This window comes from Haplochromis burtoni, unplaced genomic scaffold (genome assembly GCF_018398535.1).
Source record: "Haplochromis burtoni strain Fernald_Lab_line unplaced genomic scaffold, NCSU_Asbu1 Contig_10, whole genome shotgun sequence".
Classification (NCBI taxonomy): Eukaryota; Metazoa; Chordata; class Actinopteri; order Cichliformes; family Cichlidae; genus Haplochromis; species Haplochromis burtoni.
Window position 1 is genome coordinate 3,986,212 of NW_024582371.1, and position 12,370 is coordinate 3,998,581.

Sequence of the window (12,370 nt, forward strand, 5' to 3'; positions counted from 1 at the left end):
ACACACAGACGGAAAGAGAGAGAGACAAGGAACAAAACTGTAGACACATCCAGCGAGCGAAAGCTATGTGAAAGAGTTAAGGAATGCTATGAATAGAGACAGTGAGGCAGACGGAAAGAAGACCAGAAGCTGAGCGTAGAGGGGAGAAGCAGCAAAGGTTTAAGGGAAGAAAAGAGGAAAAGCTTGGAAAGCATTTTTACGTAGAGTTGTGTGAGAAGATTTTTTTTATCTTTTTAAGGGAAAAAAAGAAGGAGAATCCATGAGTGAGCTAATGCTTTTCCTTTTTTTTTTTTTTTTTTTTTTGACATATGGAGAGTAAAGTTGGAAATTCCAGCATCTTGTTCGGAAAAATCCAGCGGCCTCATTCTTGAAGTCTGACTAGCAACTTGTTATCCACAAACTGTCTGGAATTTATTTACTTCATCACGTCAAAGCACAAGCATGTCTGCTACCTAAAGCAGTAAGAGCTTTACAACATGTTCTGAAACCTCAAAATAAAGTCATGTTTGGCTTTCACTGTTGCATTTATGTCATCTGGGACATCTGTTAGCTGCCAGCAGTCTGAAGTAACTTTCTAATGGAGGGAAATGTTATTATGGTAACATCAGCAGCTTTCAGTGCAAGAAGTATTTTGCATGAAGAAAATCACATGTTGAAAGCATCGGTGGTAAGTGAAAATAATGCAGGCTGTAATTAATCTGAGAAACTGACTGCAAATTTTTGTTTGACCTTTAAGTGGGAATGGAGACAGAGCATTGCTTATAGACAAGAAGGTAATACTTGGTGATTTGATCATAGGGGACTGAGCACTACTAAAAGTGCTGGATGTGTATTTTGTGAATTCACCTACCAGCAAAAATTGGCTTTCACTAGTAAAGTAGCAAGACCACCAACAGCCCAGCTAGAAAAATAGTAAAAACTAATGTTTGATGTTCTAATAATTCAAATAAACATTTTTGGTTAACTGAGAGATACATGAATTAGATGACCTGTGTTGTTTTTCTATGAGTCCCTACTGTTGCCCCACTGCAGTCACCACTGTGTTCATGTTACAGCATCAAAAATACATAAGTAACTAAGGTTTATATAGAGCGAGAGCTTTTCAAGAGCAAAAGTCACAAAGTGCTTTACAATACTGAACAAGATACAACAATTAAAAGGGTATAAAATGATAGAACTAAATAAAGGCAAGTCTGCACAAGTGGATCTTAAGTTTCTTTTTAAAGGTATCAAAAGTGTCCACAGATCTTAGGTCAGCTTGATGGCCGGAATCTTACAGTCGCCTTTTGTTTTAAACCTAGATCTAGGTACAGCCAACAAGGACTGATCAGAAAACCTCAGAGATCTAGACGCTACGTATTGATGTATTACCTTATCTATATATTGAAGCACCTGACTGTGGGAGGATGTGAAATTGATCACCAAAAGTTTAAATTGAACCCTAAACTTTATGGCAGTAAGGAAGACAGAATGAGTATTATATGGAACTTTTAGGGGACCTGGTGATAAGCCTCATAGCAGCATTAGGATTCAGTTGTAAGCAATCCAGGGATGATTTGCTCAAGAAAAGATACAATGAATAATAATAATAAAGTCTTGACGAAATAAATGCATGTATAACTATCTATCTCTATTTCACATTAAATTACAATATATTTAAAATGGGCATTGCTCTGCAGATCATTGAAAACAAGCAAGCATAGGTGAGCCAACACGCTTTTCAAAGCTGAACATCATTCTTAGATATCTGCGCCATTTGTGTGAGTCGAGCACATGTGTTGAGGCTAAAAGTGATTGTGCTGTAGGGATGGGTATCGAAACCCGGTTCTTGTTGAGAACCGGTTCCCACTGTTTCAATTCCTTGGAATTGTTTGGCATTTTTGCAAACTATTCCCTGGCTGGCTCAGATGATGGCAGTTCTCGCTGCAGTCTACCGGTAGCGTCTCCTTTCAGGCCAAGTTTGTGGTAAAAGGCTTGCACCCATTTGCCACAGCAGATGCCCCCAATTTTCAGTAAGTGAATGTGTTTAATTGTAGGCAGGGACATTACTGGATATTCTTGTGTAATTGCTACAGAATAATTTATGTTATACTTTGTTATTGCTACAGAAGAATATTTATTTTATTATTTTACATTTACAATTTTTTTTCTTGTTCAAAGAGAAGATATAAAACAAAGTTCTAAGCGAATTAGTGTTCTCCTTTTTTAAAAATAAGAATCGATAAGAGAATCGATAAAGAATCGAATCGTTAAACAGAATCAAAAATGGAATCGGAATCGTGAAAATCTTATCAATACCCATCCCTATTGTTCTGTATTGTTTGTTGTCCAGAACGTGCTCAGTGGTGAGTGAGACAGTATACTTTTAGGAGTTGTGGAACAGAAAAATCAGCTAGCCATTAAGCTAACAGCCACAATATAAAATGCCATAGACTTATGCTAGCATCACTAGCATGTCGTGTGTGTGGGAAACATGGCTAGCAAGCAGCAGTTCTTGTACTTTGAAACTATGTGAGTCAATTCTGTTACTGTTAAAAGTTACTTTGGTTATGTAAGATTATCTTGATGCATTTCCAAGCATTTCCATATGCATTTCCAGAATTATTCCCTTCAGTTTCCGGCTTTAAAATAAAGTGATACATCTCAGGATGTTTATCGTGATATAATTACATTTATCCTTCAGCTAAACCAGTCGGCATGATTTACTCTGTGTTAGACTTAGTACCCAGATTATTCAGCCAAGGAAATAGTGGAACCAGAGTGACAATATGGGAAAATACTGAATTATGACTAAAGGTAAGTAACAGAAGGAACAGAACATGCTTCAATATGAAAAACAGCACAGCAACTTGAGCTAAATCTCTCACCATTATAAGGTGATGCGTTGTTTAATTCAAAACAAGGCATCGTATGCTGTAAATGTGTTCTACCAGACAAATGTAATGATGGTATAAGGTCTAATTTAAGTACAAAATAGCATCCGATTTCAATAATACTAACGTGTAAGTAAATTCTCTCTCTATTTATTGCTGGATTCTGAATAGATGGAAAGGATGCAATGTGGGACACAGTGGGAAGACGAGGAAAAGTTCTCTTCGGGCGACCTTGAGTACGGTTACACTACACAGGTTTGTTGTTGTCTCTGCTTAACCCAGTCTCAGACGGTGTGTGAGTGTGTGTGTGTGTTTGTGTGAGAGAGAGGGTGACACAGAGAGACTAAATGTGTGTCATTGCAGTTTTCATCTTTCCTCCTTTCTGTTTTCCTGTGTGTGTTTACTTACTGGTAATTCTGCTCATTTGAGAATATATGTGTCAGTCCCTTGTTATCTTTGCAGGTTGAAGCATATGCCTGGGGGTGACATACATACTCTGCAGGTTGTGCGCTGTGTTTGTTTAAGATGGACATAAACACTTTGGTCACTTTTCCCTGGGCCTGATCTCCAGCCTGTTTCCTTGACAACTGTTATGCCAATTAGGGGAAGTTGACTTCCAGGCGACCCTGATGCTCTAATGAGACATGCATGCACACATGCACAGGGGCAGTGTAGTGTCCTTTCGGTGCCAACTTTGGCTTTATGTGTCTTCTTACACACTTATCTCACAGATGGTAAAGGCTGGAGGACAGATATGGCACAGCAGACCGTAATCCAAAACACTCCCACATATTTGCCGAGATACGCTTATCCACTCACACGCACGGTCCCTGTGCCGCTCGCTGTCTTCTGACATTCTGAAAGGGCCATACTAGGTGTCATTCCTTATAACCAAGCCTATACATGCAAATCCAAGACAGCTTGTGTATTAACTACTACAGGCTCAGAGGTCAACAATGCACAAAGTCATCACTATCACATATTTACTGCAGCGAGAGATGACACTAAAATGAAAGAAGGAGCACAAGAATAAGTGTGAAGGCATGACCAAACTTAATCATCAAAAATTACAGCAGTACATATTTCAAATTCAAATTAATTGTGTTGATTTGTTTGTTTGTGCTCATCATAATTGGGAATATAGGCCAGTTTTATTTATGTGTACAAACAACTCATGTAAAACAAAACCAAAACTTAACCCTAACCCTAACTTGCATGTTTGTTCAACTGCTGTCACCTCATTCACAGGTTCACACCTGCATTTAGTGTTACAATGACAGACTACGAATGCCTTCATAAGGACTTTAATACATTTCAGCCAGTATTTTTGCAGTGCTTCGTACTCGAATTTCATGTGTTTAAAGAAGCTCATCTTGGAAAATGGATTTCATTTATTAGGCGGTACGATTTTACAGAGATACATTTTGGAAATATGCCTTAAAAACATTCTCAGCTGCTGATGAGACAGAACTGAGTCATCAAATAAAATTTGGCTGAAGTGCTACATAAATTAGATAAGGCTTTAGACAGCTTCGCTACATCTTTTTTCATCGACACACATGGGAATATTTAAAAACTGAAACCCAGGATTTGAGTTCTCAGTCTCACAATGCTCCTTACACATTTGTGACACTTCTCGCTAACAAGGTGTCTATTATTACCTGGACTACATCTCCTTTCCCAGCTCTTCCTGCCACCTATTAATATGAGTTTTCACTGCCTCTAGGAGCTTTGGTAAAGACAAAAGTGAAAGATCTGCACCACTTTCCAGACAGCTCTTATAGACAGGATCTTTATCATAGTGGAGGCATAAAACTGTAGACGAAACGCGCATCAGCATCAGCATCAGCGTGCCTCATCAAAATTATATATGCACATGCATGTTTGCACACACACACATACGCACCTCCATTAGCAGACTATTTTGGAGAGTGTAATTAAGACTTTGTAGCACCTCTGCAAAGGTCTCCCTTAATGGGTGAGAGGAAAAGGCATATAGACAAATCACCGTTGGCAACAAAGTGTATCACCACTGCCGCAAGAAGATTACCGTACCAGTGCCACAGCACAACACATTCATTGTGATATTAAGTAATTGCTTAATATTGCAATAAGCTCATTGATTCACCGCTCTGACTCTCATTATTTATGATTAGCGGATGTACTACCTTGAAGACTTGAAGTGCTGCATGGTTGATGATATGCACTGTCGAACAAAGCACTGGAGTGAAAGCTACACCACAGTCTGTGCTAGAGAAGCTAGCCATGTGTACTCTAAGGAGCTTGGAAAGAAAAGCGTCTGGACTTCTTTCCAAGCTCCTTAGACTACGATGACCTGGATGACTGAGAACCTTCACAGACATGTGTACCCTCATAGTTCTGCAGACAGTATTGGGAATGTTTAACGTCCAATGGGAATGTTTAACGTCCAGTGCCCTATTTAAGTCTCGTCTGTGCATCGTCCTCACTGTTACGACTGTTACCCTCAGCGTCCTTATCTGAGCCCTCTACCCCCTCTGCCTACTTTTACACTCACTTGTTCCCTGGACCTATTCTGGAACTGAACATTCCCCACTACACTCACTGTTTGTCCCACAAAAAGCAATGTATGGGTGGGTTGATACAAAAAATGGTCCTCAGCTATAGTTTTGACACAAATACAAACAAATAACAGACTCTTGATACTTTTACTAAATAACAAAGGCAAAGCAGTTCCCGGCTTTCAACATTTGGCCATAACCCATCCATTCAACTATTTATTCATCCATTCTCGTTATTTTTTTAATGTATAGAGGATGAAAAGGGTGCGAGACTATCACAGCTAACACAGAGAGACTAGACTCCACATGTAAGACCAATTTAGAATTACCAGTTAACCCTCAGGCATGTCTGTGGACACCTAGAAGCTACCTTGTGTTAACCCTCTCAAGGCAGGCGTTGCAGATTTGCAACAGTTAAAAGCTAACAACCCCCACATGCATATTTTATGAGTTTTTTTACTCAGAAGTACCACTGCAGGTATTCTTTTGTGCATTAGCAACAAAAACTTAATTTGAGCCTGAAAGGGTTAAATGTGTGAAACCTGTGTGAAACGATAGTGCTAACCACTGCACAACCATACCACCCTTTTAATCCATTTCCAAATTAACACATTGCAAACACCTATTTTTATAACAGATAGAAAAGAGGATTTACACCTCTGTCTGATTTTGTTTCTTTTTCTCTTTTTTGTACTATTTTCTTCTTTCTTACCTTACTTATACTTATTCCGATAACACAATAAAAAATGGCAGGAAAACACATGGGAAAGGAGTGGGAAGCAGAACCGGATTAGCAAGACACACATTTAACTCAGCAGACACACTCACAGACAAACACATTCTGACACTCCTGTTGAACTTTTAAACAGGACTTAGTAGTTTTCTGTGGGAATGCTTCGAAGTCCTCTGGGCTTGCAGTATAGTCTAATGTCCATCATACATGTATTCATTCACGCATACATGCATGCAAAAGTCTATATGAACGTTTGAAGGCTTTAATGAGCATATCGCTTCAGAATCTCATATTTTTATACCATCCAAAATGAACAAAAAAAGTCAGTATCAGCCGTACTGGCAACAAATGTGAAGCATTATATTGCATTCGAGCATCTAGCAGGTTTTAGATATCTGCGAGTGATTGATACAGTAATAAGAAGAAATCATTTCCAAAGTGTAAGCCAGCAGCTGCAAGTTCTTACAGAGTTGTATTGCATCTGTAAAACCATCCAAATGTCCTGGTAAAACATATACTTGTGTTACACTTTTAAAAGTAATCTGTGTGTTTTTCTAGGCGGCAATGATTGGGTGAATTTCATAGATGTTTCAAAATTTTAGTTGCTTAACCTTTACCTAACTGAGGAATGTGTAAGATTTAGGAGGATCTCTCAGTAGAAATTGATATTGCAGTATAGTAGTCTATACATAATTTTGTTTTAATTAGTGTCCTGTATAACCACTATAAGTTAATGTTTATTCTTTTAGCTTTAAATGATACATTTAAACAGACAAACCAAGCACTGGGTCAAAGAAGATCTCAGAAAGGTTTGGGGGAGTAAGGGGTATTTGCTAAGTTGCTGCTAGATGCCACAGAATCCCACAAATTGGTCTTTGAGATCATGCTCACACTAGGCGTGGTTGCCTTCCACTGTGCTTGTGTGTGACTGTCCTCTTGCTGACCAGCACTCAAATTAGTGTTCTAGGCTTGATGTGCTTGAGTTTTTCAGTTTTGATCTGTTTTACCCCGTACTCTTGTGAAAGGAGCAACTCAACTGCTCTCCCCCTCTTGCTCACAAAACTGGATATCTGCGTTGAGGTTTCTCATGTGATGAGGGTAAAACATGTATTCCCTGACTGGTTGGCAGTGGTTTTTGGACATTGTTGGCTGTGGTTGATTGAAACTGGTTGCAAAGAACGTGCTGCTCCTATTGACTGCTTTGGTTGCAAACAGACTGCTGCAGTTCCCTGTAGGTCTTTCTGTTTGTCTGCAAATACTTGCTAGCCCACAAATATAACTACTAGCCATTGGTTGCAAATGAAAATGGAGAAGGTTTGCCTGACATATAGCCAAAATCCCAACTTTTATTTTGAAGGCAAGCCTTTTTCTTTATAAGTCAGAGAGCAGCTGCACCAATGTTTGTCCACCACTTCCATTTAAACTGCAAATGCAGCAATATACTAGCAACTAGTTGGGGAATACCACCTGGTAACAGGTCGTTCCCACTGGATCACTAACTGGTCTGTAGGCCTGCGTGACTGGGACTTTACCAAGCATTTTGCCAGTGACCATCAACATCCAGCAATCACAACCGGTCATAGAATACTCATTTTTCTCTCTCAACTGGTGGTTTTCAGATAGTTGCAGACCAATATCTAGTCCTATGTGACTGAGGCTTTAGCCACATGACCCTACACCTTTGCCATCGCCATGTCAAACCTTCAAAATGGCAGACAAGTTAACAGCACATGGTTAGGTCACATGTTTGCAAAACCTCAACTGAAGAAAAGCACTCTTGCATAGCATTCTCGATTATTTAATACCGAGATGTCGAGAAAGCTCTCAGGTTTCATGCTTGGGCACAGTGATGCCAGCATTTTAGATTGTGCATCTGTAAGAATGAGAGGGTCTGCTTGACTCGGCTTGACGACCGTTTTGTTGTTAAGACACCTGTTCTTGTGACCAGGGCATTGTCTGCTGAAACGTGCAGTGTATCTTCACACTAAAAACTAACAATTCAGATTTTATGAACTTGAAGTCCATCGCCTAAAATTTAAATGAGTTCCTACGAAAAAAGAAAGAAAAAATTAAGAGAAAATAAAGAAAGAAAACGCTGTTATTTTAAACAATAGCCTTTTGCACTAAAACACAAGCGAGCTGCTTATCGTTTAAAGGTGGCTGTACAACAGATGTTGTGAATAAATGTCTTTTGTTGGGTGAACTGAATGTTTTAAAGCGAACACGTTTTTAAGGAAAGTAGAGATTTGCATAGTTTCAAAGCAGCTCTTAGTTTCAGCCTCTGTTTTAGCTCGAATATAAAGACAATATGGAGCTAATATTAATTTATGAAAACTCTCATCAAGTTGTTTTTACTAACTGCTCAGTATTAAGCACTACACTAATGCAATAACTCCCAACCCTACTTATAATTACCATTAGTTAGCATTTCTGGCAAGAAGTATCCTCTACATATCTCTGCTTATCATAAATTTACCTCCAGTATGTCTTCCAATAAACCCGTGCTTTCACTCCTATTATGCTGAGATTTTTTTCCCCCACACATTGAGGATTTTTTGCCATAAACTACCCAAGTCAGGGAGGAGTAAACCAAGGAGCAACACTGCTGGGAACCTGGGAGAGTGCGAGGAAGGAAAAATAGAGAAAGCAAGAAAGAGAGAGGGAGAATCAGACAGAGCACACCCATCCTGAAGTGAGCAAAGCAAACTTTCAAGAAGAAAGTCGCCCAGATGCCACGCGTGGGAGGCAAAACCTTATTTATTTATTTCTGTTTATCTGGCTGTCAGTAATTTATTCTGAATGCGCTGTTTAAAATACTCCTTCTCCCTCTGTTTCTCTGTCTCTACCCCACAGATGAGAGGGGGGCTGTGACAGGGCTGCGCATTCCCTTCTCCTATATTGTCTAACAAATATCTAAAAGGGGAGGCAGAGAGCACAGCGGCACTTGTTCTTTCTCAAGCGCTGAACTTAGACAAAGAGGTGTGGAAGGATTTGTTGCACCTGCATAACAGTCGGAGATTGGTTCCTTGCGCGGTGGGTCGCGGTAAAACAAAAAGCAAACAGGAGCGCACACAGAAAACAGATGCGCACGCACGCACATCTACGAATGCATGCAAACGGCACGCTCAACGCAGGTTTCATTTGCAAAGATTAAAGTCTGCAGTGTGTTCAGTGTCGGACCAACACACAAAAACATGTGCACACAAACACACACACACACACGTAACAACACCTGGGTGTGTAAATGCTAAGTGTTGTTGTGGCCTGGAGCATGCTACCTGCTGTTTTTGCATCTCTCTTTCTCCTTTTCTCTCTCTCTCTCTATTTCTTTTTCTCTCTTATGCACACACACACTCACAATGAGTGATGACATGACACAAAGCCTGATGAAACGATATGTAGGAGCTCCTTCAGCAGAGAGGGCTCACCTTACACACACACACACTCATGCACAAATGAAATCTCATCATATTCAGATAGAGAAGACAGGATTACCCGCGGCTGATTGCTGGATGAGAACATGTAGGAAGGGAATTGAATCCCATTCAGTCGGTGGGTGTGTGCTACCCGTTTTCTTTGACCTCTGTGTGACTTACTTTCTATTCAGCTCAAATGAAACAATTTCCCCATTTGATGATTTCATTTTGGGGCATCTGGAAATCTCTGTATGACCTGTGTACATTAATGTGACGCTTGAAATATGTCCGATTTCAGTCCTTTAATTAACCCCAGATGATGTTCGTTTATGTGGGAAATGCCTAATTCAATCATGCATCATTTTACCTGACATATATTCATTCACTCCTCTGTCTGTCTGCTTTTGTTAGTGTGCTTACCCCTGTGTTAGCTATTGACTTACAATATTCATAAGTGTGAGAAGGTACTTTTGAACATGCTCCTTCCCGTGAAACTGGACCACTGAGTCGTCTACGCCCAGCAGCACCTCGATGTTGTAGGCTCTGTCAGAGGTCTGTCTGCGCATTCGCCCTGCTCGCGTGTGGTTGATGCTCTGCTCCACACCACGGTACAGAGACTCCAGATCCATCAGGCCACCAAGATCTGCGCCTAGAAACAGAAGGCACATCAATACGGTGTTGTGAAAAACTAACATACATCATGGTTTGCTGTTTGGCTGATTTTGCTTACAGCCTTTTAAAGAAGCCTCTACTCCAGTCCTACAATAGCACTTTCAGTGTTTCAACATAAACAGCAATATTAGAGTTTGCATAATTCTAGTGAGCTTGAAAGCCAGTATTTGAAAAGACCACTTTATTCTTCAACATAGTTCGAACTCTCTTAGAAACGCTGTCTTGAAGATTTTTAAGTAGTCTTAAAGTCTTCAACCTTCAGGCTCTGTGGAGGCCAAGACATGACTGATAGTGGTCCATTGTGTGCTTTTCTATCCAGCTATGCTTTTACTGTGTTGGCAGTGTATTTGGGATTATTGTCATGCTGAAAAATGATGCAGTTGCCAATCACATCCTTTTTTGTATTTTATAATTCCATCAATTTTGACAAGATGTTCCCTTCCCAAGACTGTGAACATTTCTGATGAGTCTTCAGTGAACAGCAGCTGGATAAGGTGAAGAGCCAGATGGATCTCTCAGGTCTTGTGCAATGTCTTTGCTAAAAAATTTTTAGACACTTTTCATCTGCTGTAGATAGATTTTTATGCCTGCCATCTCTTCTTCACTTTGCCCAGTTTCCTAAAATTTTGAATGGCACACTGCACACCATCCTGAGTTGAGTCAGGTTAACTTGTTTGCTTTTTTTGCGCCAAAAATCCAATTTTATGCCCGTTAAACTGTCATGTCCAGCATTTTTTTAGGTTAAACTAAGAAACTGAATTAAATTCTTTTGCAGCAGGCTGCTTGTCACAAAGGGTCCAAAAATACAATTTAAAACAGGTTCTTGGCTAAGATGTCAGTTATGTGTAGACACTGATTCATCCCTTGAGTTAGTTGCCTTTTTTGTGCTATGTGTTATGCGACTAGAAAACAAACAAAGAAAAAAAAAATCCCCTGAAAACGTCTTGATTCACGCTCAATCATCCAGATAAGGACATCCCATGAAGTCGATTCTGTTTATCTGGATGTCACATTTTCAGCGGGAGAAACGTTTCATGACTCATCCAAGTGACTTCTTCAGTCTTAGCTGACTGCAGGTTTCCCCAACATAAAAATGGTCAAGTACAAGGACTGGACTGAAAATGAGTGAAAAAGCAGCATTTGTCCTTCTTAAAGCCTGGAGAATTATTGGTCAAGACCACTTTTAAAAAATACAAGAAAGTCTGGCTCCTTGGAAGCAAAATATAAAGAAATGAGGGGGTGGTTCAAGACTTTTGCACAGTACTGTATGTACACTCCTTAAAATCTGCTCAGCTCAGCTGGTGTGTGCCTGCTTCTGCCTGCTACACTTTTGTAAACACAATATGCTTACTGTCTGTGTGCTGTTCGTGTTCACATCCATATGCACGTGTACTTATCTGTGCACTCGCATGTTGATGTCTGTATGTCTGTCTCTCATTTCCTTTCCAAGACACCAGTTGATAGACTCGAGCATGTGCGTCCCTTGTAGCTGGTGGTAACGGTGCAGCTATCCTTCACAGATCCTTTCCTAATCAACCAAATATTTCTACTCCCATCTGAATAAAAGGAACAGATGGTGCTTGCTAAACACATGGATTAAGACAGCTCCCTTACACAAGGGGTTGCCCACCCTGCTCTCTTCTTGGCTTGCTATATGCTCGAAAAAAATGCAAATCGCACCAGAAACTGAATTTAAGGTTATGCTGTCAAAGAAGATGCAACATAAAGCAGCCCTGATATGTTCAGATCGCTAATTACATCCAGGTATGTCGGGCTAAGCGCTGTGTTTTGAGTCTTTTTGGATAAACTCCAATCCTGCCTCAAAAAAAAAAAAGAAGAAAAAAGCTTTTATTAAGTTTGAAATGTCAGATCTGATCATCTTTCTTCCTCCATTTTAAGTGAGGCAGACTCAGTGAGGCTACAGAAGATAAACTGTCCTGTCTCCAGAGCCAAGGCCATCCTTCCCTAACGCGCTGTCCTTCTTCACACAACCCAACCCCGGTCTCCTTTTCTCTTTCATCCTCCTCGTATATGCGAGCATCGCGCGGCCTTGCTCGTAAGGAAGCCATGGAAGGCCAAGCCATGCAGTCTGGAACATGTGGTCTCAGTGGATTCAACAAAGCGCTATTCTCACTG

At 40.2% G+C, this 12,370-nt stretch overlaps 1 protein-coding gene across 1 annotated transcript in view; it reads right to left on the reverse strand.

Annotated features, from left to right (window-relative positions):
* The window catches only part of LOC102302711 (A disintegrin and metalloproteinase with thrombospondin motifs 2), a 140,371-nt gene that overhangs the window by 26,479 nt on the left and 101,522 nt on the right, over positions 1-12,370 (reverse strand). The window contains exon 4 of the mRNA XM_014333279.2: positions 10,006-10,211. Coding sequence (XP_014188765.1) covers positions 10,006-10,211 — 206 coding nt within the window. The remainder of the gene's footprint in view (positions 1-10,005; positions 10,212-12,370) is intronic.